Source organism: Acomys minous (assembly GCF_964271855.1).
Source record: "Acomys minous genome assembly, chromosome: 4".
In the NCBI taxonomy this organism is placed as follows: Eukaryota; Metazoa; Chordata; class Mammalia; order Rodentia; family Muridae; genus Acomys; species Acomys minous.
This window is the reverse complement of record NC_140486.1, coordinates 26,308,214-26,330,894: the sequence shown is the minus strand read 5'-3', so window position 1 is coordinate 26,330,894 and position 22,681 is coordinate 26,308,214. Positions and strand designations below refer to the sequence as shown.

Genomic DNA, 22,681 nt, shown 5'->3' with positions numbered 1-22,681 from the left:
CATATTAGTAAAGGGCTTTTCAGCCATACAATTTATCTTGCATTCCCCAAATTGTATTTAAAGAAACATAGCTTCTCTCTTTGAAGCATCCAGGTTCTTAGTTATTACTATAAAACCTGGTAATTGGTTAGAAGAAAATAATGGTCTTAATTTTTTCTCCTGCAGTTTTGGTAGTTTGACTCTTCCTTTGGCCATTTCCCAGCCCTCTCCTTCCTGTTTTCTTACCCTTAAACACCCATTATCCCCATATGATCCCTGTTCTGTACCATGGCAGAGCAGTAAGTACATGGTTTTTGCCTTCCCTTTAAGCAGTTACCTAGATAGTAACACCTCATGCTCTTTCCCCCTTCTTATGAATAATTTGCTTAGTCACATAGATGACTTGGGAAGTCCATTATCCCTTTTAGAATCCGTGTCCTCTGTACAGATAGTAAAAGGATTTTGTGGTACTGCTTACCTGTAGCAGTTTCAAGGAGACCATAAGATAGAAGTGAAATGCTTCCTTTAAAATTCAAATATAAACATTCCTCTTGGACACTTTATAGTGTTTTGTTTCTGTAGTTGGTTTTTTTGTTTTGTTTTGTTTTGTTTTTGGTGTTTTCTGTACTACTGTAGTTTGAAAGTGCCCATTGTGTAAGACCAGCTCCTTCAGTCAACTTGTAGCAGAAGTTTTGTATCCTTAGGGATCAGGCTCAATGGGGTGGGGGCAGCTTCCGAGTTTGGTTTTTGAAGTTAAATTTCTTACTTGGAAATTGTTCTGAATTTGATATTTACGAGTAGCCACTCCAATCTTAGTGAATTGCTCATCTCTTCCAATAATCGGCCCTGCATGCTTTTAAGAATAAATTTTAAGGTGACTAAATGCCTTCTACCTCTTCCTTACTGAAGATTTTCCCCCCCATACATTCTTTTTTGGGGGAAGGGCAGATTGTGGTGTCAAAGATTGCAGATCCAAATTCCCCATTTTTTTATTTAAAAATTAAAGAGCCAAATGTCACCATTGATATCCCTGTTTCAGGCAGTGACGCAATCATAGTGGCATTAAAAACTAAGTATTTTAGAATTAAATGTTCTTGAGCATGTGATTTTTATTTGGAAAACTGAGAAGCTACAGTGCTTGGTGGAAGAAGGATGGCATTTGGCTACCCTGTTCTTTCTCTACTGCCTCGGTGTTGCCTGTCTGCGCCGGCCATTGTTGCAATGTACGCAATACTGTTTGATGCACTGCCACCTCTATTGTCTGTTCAGTGTTTAGAATCTCCAGTGGGGAAGAGGAAAAGAAGCATGACTGTTAGTCCTTCTCAGGACCCATCTTTCTCAGGATTAAACCAGGTCTGAAACTGTCTCCTATTCCAACCTCAACCCCAAATTCATGTGCTTTTCTTTCTTATTGTTTTGTTTTAATTACTTTTATTTAATTCTGGAGAATATAGATCTTGCTAAAGCACCTCTTACGTTGGCATTATTCAGACATACTTGGCAAACATGTAACATTACTAAGATATTTTCGTGGCTTTTGCTTAACTTTCAAAGCTTAGATCAAACCTAAATGAAAATAGGATATTTTTATTTTAGATCTCTTAACATTGATATGAGGAAATGCTGTCAGTTTAGTATTGGAGCCTTGACTTAAAAAATAAACTTGAGGTAGACTAGCTTTAAAAATGTGTTTGGAGTTGGAGAACTTAATTACTACTTAATTGGGTCTCACTGTGCTGTAGTGAGCACTCCACGCTTACTTTCCTCTCTTTCCCTAAGAGCCTCAGGTAAGTATAGGTCAGGTTTCACAGCCAGTATTTCTCAAATTGCTTATCAGGCTGTCAATTCTTAGCTTCCACCAAATGTTGCTTAGAGAGCACTATATGCTCTAGACTAGAAGACTTTGTATTCATAATATAGAATAGTGACAATTTAAGAAGTAAACAAGCTGAATGATCATGAGCAGTAGTAACACGAAGATAGTAATATAGGATCTGATTTAGATTTGGGCAGGCTAAACAGCCCAGGAACTTAATCACTTTACAGTTTATTTCTAGAAATCCTAGTAACACCACCGCCCCTACCGCCACCCCACCCCCACCCCGACCCCCAGTTATACTTGATTTTTGTTTTGAGGCTCTAGTTGGCCTGGAACTTGATATATAGATAAATCAGCCTCAAACTGAGAGCCATCTTATCCACCTACCTGTGCTACCATGCCTGACCCAATATGAATTTTTGTTTTTCGAGTCAGAGTTTCTCTGTGTTGCCCTGGCACAGGCTGGCCTTGAACTCACAGAGATCCATCTGCCTCTGCCTCCCTGAGTGCTGGTTCTTACAATCATGAGTCACCACCACCACCCACCTCCATTATGAATTTTTATAAACAAAGGAAGATATGGATGTGGATTTTGGTACTCCTGGAACAAACAAGTCTTCCATTTTTTTTTATATTATATTTTCTGAAAAGGTGATATTGGCATAAATAGCCAAAAATGAAAAAAAAAAAAAAGCAATGCTGTGTACTGGCTTAATTGGCTGAATAACCTTTCATTTATTTTCTGTGCTGCCCCATTTTTTATTTTGATGTTTTCAATACTGTCCAGTGGCTAACTCATACTGTTAAAGATTTCAGATACTCAAGAGTTAGCTTATGTAGAAAAGGAAATAGCACTATTGGACTGAGTGTGGTGCATGCCTATGATCCCTGGCAGGCAGAAGGAGGAGGTTCACAGAAAGTTCCAGGCCTAGTTATATAGAGAGTTCTAGATAACCTAGGGAGTTGTATACTGAGACCTTTTCTCAAAACACACCATTCCACCCCGCCAAAGAGCTTACTGCTGTGGGAAATCTTGATTGGAGCTAAGAGCATGTGAGTTAATGCATTCATTATAAGAGTAAACAGTTTTTAAAATTTGGTAGCCTCATCTTTACTCGCCTGTCCATTTGTGCATTTTGTAGCATAACAACTTGATAATCTAAATGTTTTAGTATTATTTTGTTACTATTATTACAAGTTAGGTTGCAAATATACAAGTTTACAGAAAAGTAACGTGTCCCACTAATTAAAAGGTGCAATCATTCTGCTTAATGTATACTGACTTTATTTAGTTCTATCATTGTGTGGTTTCTTATTTAAAGATTGGGATATTGGAGTGTTTGGCTTGGGATTTTTTTCTTGTTTTTTATTTTTTATTTTTTTGTTTTGAATACTGTTTCCTCATTTTTGTAGAGGACTTTTGAGTATTGAGTTTCTTGAATCTTCTTTGGTTGTTTACACAGTGTCTGCTTATTGAGTTGCAAATGGAGATTTAGCTTTGAGTAACAGCTATCAGACACAATCCACATTAGCTCACTCCCCCCCCCCCCCCTGAAAAACTGAAGGGAGTAATCCAAGAAAACCTCAGATTCCATGAATTAGGAAATGTTTTAAATACCATGAAGCTGAATATTCTTTTTTTAGTTTTTCTATTTTCAGTCATTCTGCAGGACTGTATGCTCATTCACTATTAGTATACTGATGCTGCTTTTCATATTAAGAGGAATGTGTGAGCTATATGTATTAAAATATTTCCCTGTATTCCCAAATAACTTGATTGTTTTAGGGGGTTTAATATTAGATTTCCAGGGCTTTCATTATCCAGCGTATCTCTCACTAGTAACTTAGTCTTGTTATATACTAGACCAAATGAAAATATAGTTGATAATACCTGGCAGAAATGCGTTTGGTTTTGTTTTTGGTGGTGGGGTGTCTGTGTAGCCCTGCCTGGTTAGCTTGGAACCCTCCTTTGTAGGCCAAGCTGATCTTGAAGAAAGAGATCTGCCTGCCTTTGACTCTCAAATTCTTGGACTAACGGCATGTGCCACCACGCCTGGCTGATCTTAGCCTCAATAGATAGTATGTTTATTTAATTTAATATGCATTTTAAGAAATTAAGTTAACTTGTTTCCTAAAAATTCAGATTCTACACTGGCAGAAGGGACCCAATAGTTTAACAAAAAGAATAAAGTGTAGGTGGAATTAGAAAAGACAATAGTCTCATGTGTTCTGTGTACACATAGAAGTGTCTAGTTTGATAATGTTGGAGGTAGAACTTTACTATAGCATAGCATGGTGAACAGGAATGAACTCTGTTACCTTTTTGTCAAAAAATAGGGTTTCCCTTTAAAAACTTTGTAGGTCAAATTTGAATTACTTTAAAAGTGCTGTTAGTAATACCCTGTGTACCATATAGATTATATACAACTAAACATTTTCTTCTAAAATGCTAATGTGGTTGGGTTAGCTCATTTAAGCAGATAATTTGTAAGCTACCTTAATTTAAATGCTATGCTTTTAATTTTTGGATTAACATTTTATATTTTTCAGATATATTATAAAACAGTACAATGCATGCTCTTATTATTTTAAAAATGTTTTATTATTAATATCAGACTTTGAGGATTATGTTATTTAAATGATTGGCTTTTTATTGAAATACTGAAGAGTGCCCCCTGTGGAAGAAAAGAGATCCAGAAAACTTGTGCATAGATTTGAAACATGCTTGTTTTACCAGTAAAACAGGCTGTCAGATTTTATAAGCATACTTGGCAACTCTGCTGCGTGAAGTGTACATGCTTACCATGTGAAGACAGGCTGCTATGTGTGTAAGAACTGGGCAGACATAATTACACAAACAAGGATAAATTGCTAGGTATAATAGTTGGGTTTTGTTGTTGTTTACTTACTATGAATAATAGTAATTAAAGCCTTATTGGAATTTTAAACTTATTATCTCCTCTACTTGTGCTATATTTTGATATTTGAGTATAATGATAAGTAAGAGATTGTTGAATTAAACAAGGGTAGAAACCTAATGTCTCTTTGTTTCTCTTTTAAAGTTATTCCTTATTGATTTTGGTTTGGCCAAAAAGTACAGAGACAACAGGACAAGGCAACACATACCATACAGAGAAGATAAAAACCTCACTGGCACTGCCCGATACGCTAGCATCAATGCACATCTTGGTATCGAGCAGAGGTGAGTCTTTTCAAATTCATAGTTGAGGTAAACTGTTGATGGCTTTTCTTGAGTTTGTTTGTATTTAAGTTTCTTAGGTAGGGTGCTTCTTGGCTGATGATCTAAGTAATTGCTGATTGTTTTACCTTTTGTTGTTAGTGCAGAGAACCCAATTAAATAAATCAGGGCCTTTTATTTTCTTGAAAGTTGTCTCTGGAATAGAGAGCTAAATATCTGGTATGGTGACACACTTACAGTCTTGTACTAGGAGGCTGAAACAGGAAGATTGTTAGCAATTCAAGGTCATTCTGGGTTACATGACTAGCAGTAGATTACTGGGTCTACGTTGTGAGACCCCCCATCTCAAAAAGGAAGAAATGGAAAAGTCTGTTAAACATGGACGTTGGAAACATAATTAGAATTTTAACGTTTCTTTTTGCAGTTTAACATAATATCTACTTTTTGTTTTGTTTTGTTTTGTTTTGTTTATTGAGACAGGGTTTCTATGTGGAGCCTTGGTTTTCCTGGATTCACTTTGTAGACCAGACTGGCCTCGAACTCAGAGCAATCCGCCTGCTTCTGCCTCCCAAGTGCTAGGATTAAAGGTGTGCACCACCAGGCAATCTAAGTCTTATGACAGTCTTGTGAGTAGTTAACAATCTGTTTTGAACTTTATTAGTTTAGTTGCCTAATTTTGTAAGATACCAGGTAGTTCTTTACCTTCATTTGTGTGCTGTGTGTATGTACAGTACTTAGTTTTCATGTTTTTCTATAATCTGGTTCATAAAATAATATTCTGTTTTCTAGTCGCCGAGATGACATGGAATCTTTAGGATACGTTTTGATGTATTTTAATAGAACCAGTCTGCCATGGCAAGGGCTAAAGGTGAGTCAGACTCAAATTGCTTGGGGGTATTTTGTTTATATTATTTGAAGGAAAAATATGAGACAGGCGATCCCAGAATTTGGGGTAGTATGGGCCCAGTAGATTAAGAGCAAACTAGGCAACATCCATCTCAGGGTAAGAGCTTTGAAAGGGAGAGAAGAAAAGAAAGAAAATAAATTGTTAAGACTGTTGGTTTCCTTGTGCTGATACTCTAAAGTGACCAAAGTGTGAGTGAGCTTTTGATGTTGAGGTGTGCTTTTGAGTGTATGTTAATAAGTCAGTGGTAAAAAATTTGATAGCTATTTTGAACCTTTAAAGAAAAACAGTAAAATGCTCAGTTCTTTCATGAATAGTTTTATCCAATAGGAACGTGATTCCATGCGTTCTTTACCTACTGAATCTCTTGTATACATCTCTGTTGAGTGAGTTCAACTGGTACACTTACTTCTAAGCATGAAATCCATCTTTTATACTCATTTTCTTACAGGCTGCAACAAAGAAACAAAAGTATGAAAAGATTAGTGAAAAGAAGATGTCCACTCCAGTTGAAGTTTTGTGTAAGGTAAGTGTATATGATGAATGTTTAAAAATTATTAACTTGGGCCTGGTGTGGTGGTATACACCTTTAATCCCAGCACTTGGGAGGCAGAGGCAGTCCTGGTATATATACACAGAAAGACTTATGCATCCAGAGTTAAAGTAGTAAGACTCCAACTAAATAAATAATGTGGGCTGGAGCCCTTAAGTTTTCTTGTGCCAAGTGTGGTGTCACACTTCTACCTTTAATCCCAGCATTCCAGAGTCACAATCAGGAGGTTAGGGTTAGTGAGTTCCAGGACTTCCTGGGCTATGTAGAGAGATCTTACCTCAAAAAATAAACAAAAGTAATATTTGCTGTTCTTCCGGGGGATGCACTTTCAGTTCTTAGTACATGTGTTGGGCGATTTATAACCACTGGGAACCAAGTACACATGAGGCAGGCACAGTAAACACATACAAGTATAAATCTTTTAAAAATAAATCTTGGTTTGTATCAAGGTCAGCAAGGTGGCACAGTGAGTAAAGACACCTGCCACCAAATCTGTTGACCTGAGTTTGATCCCTAAGACAAGGAAGGAACGAACCAGCTACTACAAGTTGTTCTCTTTTCCACATGCGAGAGCCAAAGCACATAGATATCCATACCCAGACACAGTAGACACAGAAAGTAAGTAAAGAGTAGTCCTGTTAATGAAAAAAATAAAAATAAAACAAAAACACTTCTGATCATAGGGTAGGGGAAATTATCCTGCCCTAGTCATTTTCCTGGTATGACAAAAAAGTCAGTTGTCTTTGTATTGCTCTCCCAATAAGTTCTGAATTTAAAAAAAAAAATTTTTTTTTTTAGCATAGTGCTATAGAAAAGGGTTGTTTCTTTTACAGTTGTCTTAGGATTTCTATTGCTGTGAAGTAACACTATGACCAAAAGCAACTTAGGGAAGAAGGGGTTTATTTCGTCTCTTAACACTGAAGGAAGTCAACAGGAGCCTGGAGTAAAAAAAACTGAAGCAAAAGCCAAATGGTGGGCTGCTGCTTACTGGCTTGCTCCCCATGGGTGGTGCCATCTCCTGTGAGAAGGACACTCCCACCTCAGTCATTAATCAAGAAAATGCCCCATAGGTTAGTTCCCACATGACTCTAGCTTTTGTCAAGTTAACAACAAAAACCCAACTAAACAATAAAGGGTAGCCAGGACCACAACAGCATCTTAAATGCTCTAGAGTGAGTAGATGGTGAACTTCAGCTTAAATCTGTGAGAAAACCAAGATAGCTTTCTACAAAGTACAGAAATTATTTATTTATATATATTTGCTAATATTTCAAAACTTTTAACCCACCCACCCCCCGGCTAACTTAGTGTTTTTCCTTTCCACTGTGTTTTAAATGTTGAATTATAGGGGTTTCCTGCAGAATTTGCCATGTACTTAAATTACTGTCGAGGGCTGCGCTTTGAGGAAGCTCCGGATTACATGTATCTGAGGCAGCTATTCCGCATCCTTTTCAGGTCAGTTGTTGAGATACAAGTGGCTGCAGAGGCTGAGAGATGGCTGAGCAGTTAAAGGGCGTACTACTCTTGCAGACAACATAGATTTGGCTTCCACCACTCATATTGGCCAACACATAGCCAAACACAACTCTAGCTTCACAGAATCATATACCTTTGGTGGCCTCCATAGGGCCGCCACACATGCACACACATACACGGAGGCCAGGGCAGGGATGTATCCTGGGGATGTCAGAAGGTACATCTGTAAAATTTCAGCAGCATGACTGCTTAAACTAAAGAACGCGGCTGGAGAGATGGCTCAGAGCACTGTCTCTTCCAGAGGTCCTAAGTTGAATTACCAGCAACCACGTGGTGGCTCACAACCAACTATAATGTGATCTGTTGCCCTCTTTTGGCCTGCAGAGGTACATGTAGGCAGAGCACTATGTACATAATAATAAATTAATCTTTTTAAAAAACAAAACAAAGCTTATTTTAAAAATTCATCTTTAGCTGGGCGGTGGTGGTACACACCTCTAATACCAGCACTCGGGAGACAGAGGCAAGTGGATCGCTGTGAGTTCGAGGCCAGCCTGGTCTACAAAGTGAGTCTAGGAAAGCCAAGGCTAGACAGAAACCCTGTTTCTAATATCCAAAACAAAACAAAAAAACTTAAGGAATGCTGGGAGCAGGAGAACTTGTCTTCCCTATGGAAAAACATACCAGTGGGTTAATACACAGTGGTCAGCCCTGAACACATACATGCAAGTGATGTTATACATACTGAATGAGTTGTGCTCCTGGAATTGGGGAGTGGGGTAGGGGGCATAACAACAATTCAGTGAAAAAAAGATTTAAATCTGTAAACTGTAGTTTCAATGGTATAGAGTCCTATTCAATACCAGATTAAAAGCAGAGCATGGAGGCATTCAATGCTCAGGCACTTGTCTTGAAAAAGGCAATTACAATACAGAATCTGCCAGAGGTATATCAGGACACCAGCACCTAAGAGATAGAAGTGGGAGGATTGGATGCCCAAGGTCATCCCCCGCACCATGGCTAGTTAAGGCCAGACTTCAGCATATCCATGACTAGGATTCTTGAAAGAAAACAACAGTAATCCATTAGTCCCAAAAACGAGGTCTCAAGATGCTAATACCATTTCCCCTGCTCGGCCAGTTCTGTATATGTTCCTTACCGGGTGCTCTGTGAGTCTCGCTAGGTATAGACAGCTTGGCTCACTTTAGTTGCTTATTCTGATTTCTCATTCCCAGTGTGTCCCTTTGGCAAAATGGGTTTGTTTTGTTTTATGGATTTGTTTGTTTTCTGTTTTTTTGAGACAGGGTTTCTCTGAGTAACAATTCTGGCTGCCCTGAACAGAATTCACAGGCTGCTTCCACCTCCAAAGTGAGGATGAGAGGCATGCACCACACTATGCCTTTTTAGAAGACAGGGTCTCACTGTGTAGACCATTCTGGAATACTTAGCTGCACGCCATTATTAAAAAGTAAACATGACATTCTATTTCTTTTCCAGGACCCTGAACCACCAATATGACTACACATTTGATTGGACGATGTTAAAGCAGAAAGCAGCACAGCAGGCAGCCTCTTCCAGTGGGCAGGGTCAGCAGGCCCAAACCCCCACAGGCAAGCAAACTGACAAAACCAAGAGTAACATGAAAGGTTAGTAGCCAAGAACCAAGTGACGTTACAGGGAAAAATTAAATGCAAATTGGGTAATTCATTCAGTTCTAACAGTGTTAGATCAAGGAGGTGGTTTTTTAAAACACATAAAATTTGGCCTCGTATTTAAAAAAAAAAAAAAAAGACGTCCTTGGAAAATTTGACTACTAACTTTAAACCCAAATGTCCTTGTTCATATATATGTATATTTGCATATACATATATGTGTGTAATATTATATCATTTCTCTTGGGATTTTGGGTCATTTTTAACAACTGCATCTTTTTTACTCATTCATTAACACTTTCCAAAATTGGTGTTGGGAATATGGTATTACCAATCAATCCAAAATCCTAGACCTAACACTTGTTGATTTTTTTTTTTTAAATAATCTGGTTAGCCATGATAATTTGACTTAATTCCAGACTAACAGTGTTGATATTTAAATTTTTTGTTTGCATGTTAATACTTTAGTATTTAATGTGAAAATGATGTAATTTCAAGAGGTGAGTCTTGGCATTGCCATCAGCATGTCAGTCTTCTCAGTTGCAGAGCACTTTGTTAACTGCGAAGCTCAGCATAACTTCCAAAATCAAATTCTCTGCTAATGACCTATGAGATCTTAATTTCAGAATGATCCTTAAGAGGAGTGCTTTATTTAAATGCTAAGAAACTGGAGACACTAGAGCTCAATGTGGAACTGAAGCTTTTAGTTAGTCCTTGTCAAGTAAAGATAACTGAGGCAAATGCCATCAAACCGCTAGTCTTTCTGTCTCTTTGGCACTTGCAGTGCTTCTGGGCAGCAGAACTGCTAGAGCACAGCAGCAGTCTGGACTCCTGGTGCCTTAGCATTCACTCCTGCCTCCTCATGAGCCTTACCTCTGATGCCTGCATGCTTTGTGCAAGTGGTGGGCAGCTAAGGTTTGCTTTTTGGTTTGTAATTACTTAATTTCTGAAAGGCTGCTCTAGTCTGAACATGGTTTTCAAATATTAGTATTTGCTCTGTATTTTTAGTGTTGTATTTAAATCACTTTTTAAACTTAGACTCCAGGGCTGGGTGTGGTGGCACGCCTTTAATCCTAGTACTTGGGAGGCAAAGACAGGCAGATCTCTGTGAGTTCAAGGCTGCCCTGGTTTTCAGAGCAAATTCTAGGACAACCAGGACTACACAAGACCCTCCCTTCCTTTTTAAAAAAGAAAAGCTTCTAATATCTGAGGAATACTTGAAGTGAACTGAACTGATGTCATCCTGATCCCAGCAGCTGTCATAAAAGTTGAGGGCTTCCTTTCTATGGTTGTGTCTGTGGGAAGAATGGAGTTGAAGATTAGTGTAGGTGAGGGACTTAGATGATGCGGCCTACACTAAAGAGCGTAGCCTCTGCACCTCAATTGGAATTTTGATGCTTCCTCACGTCTCTTAATACTGTATAGCCAAGTATTGGTGAGAAGTGGTTTCATTGTTGAGGTGAAGGCAAGTAGAGTTTAACTATGATAGTAAGCTTGACATATAATAATATATTTGCTTTTTTCATGAAATGAAGCCTTATTTTCTTTGTGGAAAGTTGGCTGGGATAATAGGATCATCACGAACTGTAGCTTCTAAAACAAAGATTGAAATCTAATCTGGCCTAGAACATTTTTCTTCAGGCATTCAGCAGGCTTCAGAAAAAAGTACCTTAATTTTAACCTAGTGTTATTGTTCCAATTTACTATGTGTTTCTTACTGAATAAACAAGCAGAATTTTTGTCCTGCTTTATCCAGGTATTAAAGACGAGAAGTTGGATCCACTGAGTTAGTATGTTTCCTTGAAAAAGAAACGTGATTAAACATTTTAAGTTTAAGCCTTCTTCCTGTATTGTAACTTTTTCATGAAAGTAACTTGAAATCTTAAAACAGATTAAAAACAAAAACAAACAAAAACTCCAGTTAGGTGTGGTGGCGGATCGCTGTGAGTTCAAGGCGAGCCTGGTCTACAAAGTGAGTCCAGGACAGCCAAGGTTGCACAGAGAAACCCTGTAGGGGGAGGGGAACCAACACATCATTAGACATAGTGGTCATGCAAATTATTACATGTACACGGATTTGTAATGATCTGAAATATTAGACTTTTCAATAAATAACATTATATTATTGACTACTTTCAAATGTACATTTCTAAGGTCAGGTTCAGTGAGATGAAGTGCTTATAATCTTAGCAACTGAGATTGCTAAGGCAGAGTCAAGAGAATCACTTGAGCTCAGGAGTTAATGGCCAGCTTGGGCCATTAATTCCGGAGCTCAGTTAGTTGGGTGGAATGGGTTACTAAGATATATTTTTTGTTCATGAACAACATATTGCTTGCGAACGCATCGTTCTAGGGGCAGGAAAGATAGCTAAGTTGGTAAGTTGCCTTCTAGGAAATGGGACCTGAGTTCAGTCCCCAGAACCTACATTTTAAAAGCAAGCAAGCTAGGGCAGCTAAAGCTACACAGAGAAATCCTATATTTAAAAAAGAAAAAACTATCTGGGGCAGCAAGGGCTGGGCATGGTGAGGCACATGCCCTGAATCCCAGCAAACAGATCTCTGGTTTAAGGCTAACCAAGATAACATAATGAGGCTGAAACACATCTCAAAACAACATCTGTAAACAATTGGTGGATAGGACAAACAGCTCTTTGTGTACATAAAGACCCTAAGGGCACATCAAGTAAGCACGAGGAACCTAGTGATAGACACCGCCCCTCATATTGCGTAGTTTATTGATGCCTTGAATAGGGTATATAAAACTATAGGTTCAGTTTCTTCTGCTATAGCTTTTGATTTCATGGTATCTTCCAATAATGGTGACACCGGTCAGTATCTCTCTGCTTAAAAAGTATAGAAAGTGGCTGGGTTGGTGGCACACACCTTTAATCCCAGCACTTGGGAGGCAGGGCTGTATAGTGAGACTGTCTTCAAGACACACACACCCCCCCCCAAAAAAAAAGTAAGGGTACTTCTTAGAATATACATTATAATTTTCCTTTTGGTCATAATCTCAGATGCTTGCATGTTAGTTAATGCAGTTGCATAAATCTTTGGCAAGCATGGTATCTTCCAATAATGGTGACACCGGTCAGTATCTCTCTGCTTAAAAAGTATAGAAAGTGGCTGGGTTGGTGGCACACACCTTTAATCCCAGCACTTGGGAGGCAGGGCTGTATAGTGAGACTGTCTTCAAGACACACACACCCCCCCCCCCAAAAAAAGTAAGGGTACTTCTTAGAATATACATTATAATTTTCCTTTTGGTCATAATCTCAGATGCTTGCATGTTAGTTAATGCAGTTGCATAAATCTTTGGCAAGCAGGTCTCTATCATGAATGTTCTCTTCTGGAAAGAGTCTCTCAATGGTGACATTTACTGATACATATTTTTTTAGTTCTTTTGGATTTGTGGGGGGGGCTTGTTTGGATTTGCTTTTTTTGTTTGTTTTTCCATACAGGGGTTGTTGTTGTTTGTTTATTTTCAAGGCAGGGTTTCTCTGTGTAACAGTCCTGGCTGTCCTGGACTTACTTTGTAGACCAAGCTAGCCTTGAACCCAGAGTGCTGGGATTAAAGGTTTGTGCCACCACGGCCAGCCAGGTGGTTTTTTGGGGCTTGGGGGCTTGTTTTTATGATTTGGTTTTTCAAGACAGGGTTTCTCTGTGTAGCCTTGACTGTCCTAGACTTGCTTTGTAGACCAGGCTAGCCTCGAACTCACAGCGATCCACCTGCCTCTGCCTCCCAAGTGCTGGGATTAAAGGTGTGAGCCACCACCGCCTGGTGCTAGGTTATTTTTTAATGTATGTTTCTTCCATAGATTACAGAAAATTCTAGCCACTCCCTGAGAATGTTCAATGATTCTTCTAAATCTTGCTTGTTTAGCTAACATGTGCTTATAATGTTAGCTATAGTTCTGCACTGATAACTTGTACTTCTAGGCCTTTTAATTATTACATTCCGGAGCCAGTCAAGACCAAGAGAGAAGCATTTTTTCTTAAGTCTCTTAGATTTTTGCCCCCAGTGCTGAAGTGCTCCAAGATTTTAAATTTTTGCTTTTATTCATGTACAAGGGAGAGAAAGAATAAAAGGCTGTGCACTCTGAGCCCTTGGAAATCCGGTATATTTGGTGTTCTTCAACTATGTAATTATCAGAGTGGTACTTATTTGTGACATAGAAAGAGCAAAGAAAAAACTATTTTAATAAAAACATTTAACTTCAGTTAATTCTGATGTGCTCACAAGCAGCTGAGGTGATAGAACCACCAGTGTGAGGGCTGCCTGGGTTCCCCTGTGTGCTCTCTTCTCAAAAGCACACGTACAAAGTTGAAGCTCGCCAGTTTTTTGTTTTGGTTTGTTTTTTTCTTGAGTTACAGACAAGGTGGGAGGATTTAGCTAGATCATTTAGATGGCAGATATCCAGGGCATTCTACTATCCTACTGTCTTTAACTGCTCACTGTCTCAGACATAAGTATTAAACCGTGTTACTACATACAATATAAATGGTCGTGAAGATTGTGTGGGCCTTCAGAGATCTGAAGTGTCCTTCCCTTATATTAACCTACCTATATCAGTGGTCCTCCAGCAATGGGCTTCACCTCCTATTTTACATGTAGCCTAACCTTTTCTGGCTTCACCAACTGCTGCCAGGAACACAGCTGATAAATCAGCAGCTTAATCCAAAACACAGAAGGGAAGATCTTAGAATATCTGGAAGGACTGATGTACCCTGAATACACTTAGTCTGAAGAAGACCAAGGAACTGAATCTGCTTGCTGAAGCCTTGGGTTTTCGTCAGCTATTTTCATTGTGGACAGTAAAGCTGAAGAGAATAACATAGTCCAAGAAGAAATAAAGATGAAGCTGCAAGAGATCTCTCCAAGGCTTGCTAGACCTGGTAACGTTCAGCGTGTCTGCTGTGGATGATAAGCATCAGAAGACCTAACAGTGCTGCTACACCATGATGCTGTAAAGTGCCCACCATCTGCCCTTGGGAAGGATCCATTCGTAACAGGTATATTAGGCTTAACAACTATAGAAACCAGTTAGAGGACAATAATTCAGATCCTTAATCTGTTGGTACAACTCAAAGATGGTTTGAACCTGTTACATACAAATTATCAATTTGTGATTTTTTTTTTAAATGCTTTTATCTTTCACTGTTTTAGTTGTTTGTGGAGAAGAGTTAATAGGATTGTTGGGTTGTTGGTTTAGTAGGACGTAGTGAGCTTGTACATACTGGCAGCTTAATTCAAAATTCACTTAGCTTAACCAGAAGCCCGTATAAGAATGTTGTAGGAAACATTAGTTAATATAAATGACATTGTTATAGTGATATTTGAATTGCAAAATAGCTTCAAACAGTTCTTTGGTTTTTGTTTTTGTTTTTATTTTGTTTTTAATTATGTGGAAGGAGCCTAAATTTCAAACACCCTCCACAAATACATAAAACTTTATTGCCATATGGTGGCCTTATTTATAATCCCATCAATACAGAGCTATATAGAGACTGGAGCGCCTGTCTCAAAATACAATTATATCTTTCTTAAGTGGATTCTGGTTCTGTCTTTTTACAAATTGGACTTGTTTGAAATGAACTCATGAATAAAAGATACATTTCTTGTAGATATCTTTTTGAGGGCATAAAGTATGAATATTACATAAAAATAAGTACATTTTTCCTATTTGAAGACTTGGAAAGAATCTTAATTGTCATTAATTCCTGGATCATCACACTAATCCTGCAAACTTTGGTAATATTCTTCATTCTGCCCTGCCGCAGGAATGGAGACATTCATCCCTTATTCTCACTGCGGTTACAAGGAAGATGCACTCTGGAACCAGAGGTGTTGCCAAGACTGCAAGATTAGAAAAACAAAAGACTAAAGCACGCTGGAGGAGAGTGCTTGTTCGTTGAAGATTGAATGTTGGAGACCTGATGAAATGTGTTTCCTTCTTAAGTGATATCACAGGACAGCTCATTGGAGAGATACCTGCATAGACTTCTACTGTTGGCCTATCTAGCTGAAGAACTGTGTCTGGATTTCACACCTGCATTCACCAGGAATGTTGTAGGCTAACCTTCAACCAGTCCCTAAACAATTGTAACCACAGACTGACCTAGCAGCTCCACAGATAGACTTCTGACATAGAACTTCCCTTCATTAAAGAAACCATGTTGTCTTGTATTTTGGCTTACAGTTTGTAGCGACTGGTTTTCCACTTCAAATCTGCTGTGTGGAGGGATGTTCAATATAACAATGAGATTACTAAAATATAATGATATGATTATAGCAAATTATAAAGGGAGAAAATTCTAGTTTTAGTAGCTGCAAAAGCATACTTGTTTTTACAGTATTTATGAATAACTTCAATACTTAAGGCCAAATCCTGATGGGTTAAAGGTCATTTTTCTTTAGCTAGTCAAATAGTCTCTTGGTTTAAATAGCTTTAACCTGTAAAACTGGAATTAGATCACAGGTGTGGTCAGGCTTATAGATGTAATTAAGGTTTGGTAGAAAGCCTTTTAAAGTATGCCTTACTCTGGCTGGGCACCTGGCAGAATAAAGCACTTAGCACAGACTGAGGACTAGAATGTCCAGAACCCTTAAGAATGGGTGGGTAAGCTGAGTATGGTGGTGGCACACCTGTAATCCCAGCACTCAGGGAGGCAGAGGCAGGCAGATCTCTCTGAGTTCAGGGCCAGCCTGGTTAAGGACAGTCAAGACTACGCAGAGAAACCCTGTCTTGAAAAAAAGAATAGGTGGACATGTAGCCCACCTGTAATCCCAGCATTTGGGAGGCAGAGACAGAATTCATAAAGCAAGCTGGCCGCATTGTGGGCTCCCAAGTTCAGTGAGAGGCCTTGCATCACTATATGCAAGGTGGTGAGCCATTGGGAAAGACCTGATTTCAATTTCTACCATGCATACGTGTGCGCCTATACAGTGTATATGTGCCCACACACAGGTACACTTTGGTTTTAAATGTACTGATGCTACTTCATAATCTTTGTTTAATGTTTGTTTTCTGTAAGTTTGGGATTATGGAATCAGTGTTTGGTATATACCTGCTCTTTCTTAGTAGACACTTTGGGATAGGGGAGTTTTTTCCCTCAAAGCTTAGCCTCGCATATATACCAAATACATGAGGGTGGCTGGTTTCCCCCCCCAAATGAAAAGTTCCTGGTTAGGTGGTGGAATAGATTTTTTAAAATATGATTATAAATGCTTGATAATGTCTTTCTAGTTTTATTATTTTTAGTTTTTTGAGTCAGAGTTTCTCTGTGTTGTCTTAGCTATCCTGGGCTCACTTTGTAAACTAGGCTAGCCTCAAACTAGGCTTGTTTTTTGGTTTTTCAAGACAGTTTCTCTGTGTGGCCCTGGGTGTCCTGGACTCACTTTGTAGACCAGGCTGTCCTCAAACTCAGAGATCTGCCTGCCTCTGCCTCTCGAGTGCTGGGATTAAAGGTGTGCGCCACCACACCTGGCTTTCTAGTTTTATTCTTAAAGTCCTTCATTATAAAGAGTTAAGTGGAAGTATTTTCTATATCCCAAAAACCCAAAGAAGATATCCTACCAATGTTTGAAGAGAAAAGAGGAGCAATTTATTACTGACAAAAGTATGGTTTTGTTCATGTTGTAGTGGTGTTTTGCTTTTGCTAAAGAAGTTTTTAAAAAAAATAGTCAGAAATGTAGTTAATTCATCTTGGGCCTTTGAAAGGGAATAGACAAAATGGCTCTTATGGGATATTTCTAAGAGGTAGATGTGTTTATTCTGTCTCAAGCCAAAAAAAAACCAGCCATTCTAAAGATCATTTGAACTGGCAGTCTTTTTTTGTTTTGTTTTTTCCAAGACATGGTTTCACTGTGTAGCCTTGGCTGTCCTGGACTAGGCTAACCTCGAACTCACAGGGATCCACCTGCCTCTGCCTCTGGAGTGCTGGGATTAAGAGCCTATGCCACCACTGCCCAGGGAACTGGCCATCTTAAGAAGCCCTGAATTCCCCTTGTAGGGAGAAGGAACTATAGCAGGACAGCATAGGAAGTATGTATTTAATGTAATAGTGGAAGTAAGGAAGTATGAAGATTAATGTGAAGGTTTTGTGTAGAAAGCATACTTCTTGGAGGTACACCACAAGGTTAGGCTTTAGATGAATTCATTAAAGCTTATTGTTATGTAATCTCTATCAGAAATGATGTGCGCAGAAATTCATGCTTCTGATCTAGGTAGAATCGTTCTCTAGTTGCTGCATCTGTTTTTCATTTGTTTGTTGGGTTTTTGAAATGTAGTGTGTCCTGGGTACCAAAGGGGAGGAACTGGGCATCCTCATTTGAACATAGCAGCTCTAGCTTAGAATTGGGTGCTATAGATTTCTTCCTGGGCCATTCAAAATGGGGCAGGGGAGGGGATGGCTTGATTTAGAAATACATGTACTCTTTTCTGTAAAGTTTAGGTTGGTGATGTTCCAGATAAAAACAGCCACTAAAAAGTGATTAGTGTCCTAGTACTATATAATTTTGGGAATATTTGTTTAAAACTTGTAACATCTTTTTTCTGTTTTAATTTTTTTAATAGGTTTCTAAGCCTGAATTGAGGAAGAGAAGCAGCAGAGCAGATGATTGGAGCAGCATTTGTTTCTCCCCAAATCTAGACATTTTAGTTCATATGTACACTAGCCAGTGGTTGTGGACAACCATTTACTTGGTGTAAAGAACTTAATTTCAGTATAAACTGGCTCTGGGCAGTACTGCTGATCCTGAGCTGTAGCCGCTGTAATTGTGAATATTAACTGAGGTAGTGAAACATGGTGTCCGGTTTTCTATTGCATTTTTTTTTCAAGTGGAAAAGTTAACTAAATGGTTGACACACAAATTGGTGGAGAAATTGTGCATATGCCAATTTTTTGTTAAAACCTTTTATTTTGAACTATATACTGCTTTGAGATCTCATTTCAGAAGAATGGCATGAACAGTCTTCAGCCACAGTTGTGATGGTTGTAAATGTTCACCATTGTGTGTTCTTAGGGTTCTCCATCCCTGGGGTTTGCAAGTTGTTAACTTAAAACATTCTTTAAATGGCTGGCTTCTTGTTTGCAAGCCGGCTGACATGGTAGCAACCAAAGATTCCAGTGTTTGAGCATTTGACAGACTCTGCCTGCTTACCTGTGCTAGAGATAACAGCATCTAAAGTGAAGATGTAAGAAAAAAACATAGCGACTACTAGATTATTCTTAGAACTCTGCATTAACTCTATAATGTTCTTGCTATTAAAAAAGCATATTTGTCACAGGAATTTAGTTACCGTCTTTCAACTGAACATGTATGTGTGTTGCTTAGATAAATGTAATCACTGTAAACATCTATATGATCTGGGATTTTGTTTTTATTTTGAAATGGGAGCTTTTTGTTTACAAGTTCATTAAAAACTAAAAACTGTTTCTGTAAGGAAGTGAAGTTTTTTAAACAACAAAATGCCTTGCTGACTCATTATGAAGTATATCTCACACACACACCCTTTTTTTCCTTTTTTTTTTTTTTTTTTTTTAAATATTTTGAGACAGAGTCTCACTTTGTAGCTCTAGCTGGCCTATCCTGGAACCCACTATATAGACCAGGCTGGCCTAGAGCTCTCAGATCCTCCTGCCTCTGCCTCTCTAACGTGGTGGGACTGAAAACAGACATGAGCCGCTGTGCACGGCTGGCCCTGAGTTTTTGATAGACTACTTCAAGCCATTTGTTATGATCCTCCTTTGCTGCAAGAATTTTTTTTTTTTTTGTCTTGATCTGAAGAAAAAGGCATCTTTCACTTTTTGTTTATTATAACTTGCAGGCACAATACCCCAGTACTGCAGCTGCCAGAACTTTGGCATTGACTCCTGCTGCCACTGCCTAGCAGATGGACTGATTCTGAATAAGAGTAGAAGTGTTAAAGGGTTTAACTAGATTACAAAATATTTTTCTTCAAAATCCTTGTGAAATGGCTGTAAGAGTGTCATACAGTGTGAAGCTAGTGACTGTTGACCCTCTAGCCCCCCTCTGTAGGTACCTGTGCACGCTTCCTCCCAGCCTTTCTTGGACACTCTTTGCTTTGTTTTGTTTTTTCTCTGATCCAAGAGAAGAGAAAACTTACATTAATTCTCTGAATGATATAATTTATTCATTTACAGCATGTCAAGATAAATTTTAAAAACATTTTTCTGAAATGCTGGCAGGAGCCTATTGTATAACTAGGTGTTTTGTAAAATCTTGAATTGTAAATTGATGTGTGTTGGGTAAGATTGTGTCAGGATTGATTTGTGTGGTTTTCCTCTTTTTTTTTTCTTTTTTTCTTTTTTTCTTTTTTAAACAGCAATAATTAATTCTCTGATTGGCACATTCTGTCAACAAAAGATGTATTAGTACCGTAGAGCTGAAGCAGTCTTATGATGAGGTGGATCTGATGAGGTGGCAGCTTCGTGTTTCTTTTCTAACCATGCTTATCGGTTAAGGTATTTGTTTCTTGACTAATAAACCCTTTGATACTTTTTAGCCAGGAATCAGTCTCATCAAGCTATTTTGAGTCTAGTTTGTGTAAGATAAAGCTGTTCAGCATTGGTAATAACTCTCCAAGCTGAGCCCCCTCTCTAGCAAGATATTTTTCAGTGCTTTTATTTACTATGCACTTAGACTATGCACTTTTTCTGAAATATTTTTGTAACACTTTTTTGTATTTTTGCCATTTGAAAAGGTTGTGGTGTCATTGGTCTGTAATTAAGTTGCAGGTTTAAAACTGCTGTTAGCTTTGTGAATCAATATAGAAGTGTTTCTGTCCTGGGATATTGTCATTACATCTGCAGTTGGAGCTGGAATCCCATTGATCTTCTAGCTGCCATTCATTTTCTTCACAGTTCACAAGGAAGAGCGTGAAATTCAGTGAATGCTGTTATTAATCCTGTCTGGAAATGAATCTCATTTCACCAAATTAATTATGTTTTTCCACTAAAATGATGGTATACGTTGAAGATACAGCACTTTGAGATTGGAAGACCTCACCACTAAAGGCTCCACAGTGGCTGACTCAGCTGAACTCTAGGTTACCACTCTTTTCTTTGTTCACCTATTGGGTGATGCGGCTTTTTTAAATGTTGGGAGATGGCCATTCTAACTACTGTTGAATGTCTCTGTTTTGGGAAGGTATAATAAGAAAATAAAAAAGAATATATACAAAGGGAGAGGCTGGTTGTCTCTCCCATATGGTTGTGGATATGCTCTTACAAATCAGGAGTAGACATGGAAGGCTTGCCTTTGCTGTGATTTTCTCTGCTTTAATTTCCTATTGTGCTGTAAATATTTCAGAGTTTACTGTAACATGAGGTGAATTGTTATAAATCATGAACCACAGAGATGGTGTAGTCTAAGCCAGTAGGCTGTCTTCCGTGGAAATCGCTGGGGTAATAAAGAATAGTTTTATTGTAACTCAACTAGAATGAGCCATGAAGATTGCAAAAAGGGCCATCCAAACATCCTTAGCTCAACTGAAGTTTTTTGCAACATCAGTATAAGTGTGCTGAAAGTGGCCCTCCTCATTGGGTATGGGTGTGCGTGTGGTGGTCTTCTGGGCAAAACTGGTTTGTAAGGCACCCAAAATGATGTGAGGATGTTTGTATGACATGTAGCAAAGATGAGAAACTTACTACGGATGTGCTGGCCCATTTGTATGTGGTGGGAGGTATACAGGGCTTATTGCACTACATCCCCAGTCTGCATTGCCTTAAAGTGCCATTGATTGGTAGTAATTTCATTGTGTTGCTGTTAGGGTGTATTGGGACCCAGTCAGTAAGACACCTCAATAGAACCCAGTTATTTTTTAATGACTTTCTCATCTGTTTGGAATAATGTCAAGTTTAGTTAGTACATATTTTAGTGAGTTTGTTGGCTAGGATTGTTCAGCTGCAATTAGGCGTGGAACCATGGCAGCCTTGTGCCTGCCAGGCAAGCATTCTACCATTAACCCATATACTATGTACTTCTGAGTCAGCCAAAGACCAACTATGAATGGATCTACATTTCAGAATACTGAAAACTAAAGCAATGAAAATGTTGGGCTGGTAGGCCTAAGCAAAAGTAGCACACACCTTTGCATATCAGCACTCAAGGTAGACAGATCTCTGAAGGTGTAGGCTAGCCAGGAAAAGGAAAACTGGAAACCATGGCTCTTGGCAGTATCTGAGTTTAGGCCTAACAAAAAGGAACTTTTGGATCATCCTTTGGGTACCAGAGAGAGGATCTCAATGTCCATCTGTTCAAACACATGGGCTGCTTGGATATTACAGAATGGCAGCATCTGTGCCAATTAGCATCACGGATGGTAATTCATTAAGTAAATATCAATGATTCCATCTTTTTGCAGAAGTGAGAGAGTTCTTTCTTAGATGTCAGTAAATGAAAGGGCAGGTGTGCAGTTTATACCTTTAATCCCACCCAGGAGGCAGAGGCAGGTCTGTTCTACATAGCACCTTTCAGATCAACCATGGCCAAAGAGTGAGACTCTTAATGTGTGTACTGCAATCCGAGTATTCAGGAGAGGTTAAAAGTTCCATGCAAGCCTGTTGAGTGGGGCTAAGAAGGTATTGGTATCATTTTTTAGTCATTGTTAATCAGTCAACGAGATAGAGAAAATGGGACTACCTATCCAAACCCTCAGCTCTCCCACAAGTCCAGTCCATATGTGACAGTACTGAAGCATGGTGTTGGGAGAAGTAGTTTTTGTATCAATACAGGGTTGGCTTCTCTGGAACCCACCCTGTAGACTAGGCTGGCCTCAGTGCTAGGATTGAAGGTATGCACCACCATTCGCCGCCTACATCTCGTTTTTGAGGCAGCTCTCCACTTTCCCATCACTGAAGCCATTGACACCTGCTTTTCATACATCTGGGGAGATGCTTTGGTTCAAGGTTTGCATTGGTGTGGTGTGAAGCTTGGTTGTACTTAGATGTGTTTGCTTGCTTGTTCTTGAGTCATGAGTGGACTCCATAGAACTAAAGTCACTAAAGAGAATAGAACAAGGATTGAAACTAAAGGTCTTGAGGTCAAAGAATATGATGGTTGTATGTGTGGTGG

At 38.8% G+C, this 22,681-nt stretch overlaps 1 protein-coding gene across 9 annotated transcripts in view; it reads left to right on the top strand.

Annotated features, from left to right (window-relative positions):
* Positions 1 to 21,042, top strand: part of CSNK1A1 (casein kinase 1 alpha 1) — a gene marked incomplete at its 3' end in the record, with an annotated part of 34,071 nt that extends 13,029 nt beyond the window's left edge. Inside the window, exons 5-12 of one of the 9 annotated variants that reach the window (XR_014779006.1) lie at positions 1,249 to 1,332; positions 4,861 to 5,000; positions 5,787 to 5,865; positions 6,353 to 6,427; positions 7,803 to 7,909; positions 9,428 to 9,576; positions 14,232 to 14,595; positions 15,364 to 15,769. Coding sequence is in view for 7 of the 9 variants with exons in the window: in XM_084780691.1 (XP_084636817.1) it covers positions 1,249 to 1,332; positions 4,861 to 5,000; positions 5,787 to 5,865; positions 6,353 to 6,427; positions 7,803 to 7,909; positions 9,428 to 9,576; positions 11,339 to 11,368; positions 18,159 to 18,166 (672 nt within the window). Of the gene's footprint in view, positions 1 to 1,248; positions 1,333 to 4,860; positions 5,001 to 5,786; positions 5,866 to 6,352; positions 6,428 to 7,802; positions 7,910 to 9,427; positions 9,582 to 11,338; positions 11,373 to 14,231; positions 14,596 to 15,363; positions 15,770 to 18,158 lie in introns of those variants that run through there. The other 8 variants (XM_084780694.1, XM_084780695.1, XM_084780691.1 and 5 more) reach the window with 8 other exon arrangements.
* Between the last annotated feature and the right edge of the window lie 1,639 nt (positions 21,043 to 22,681).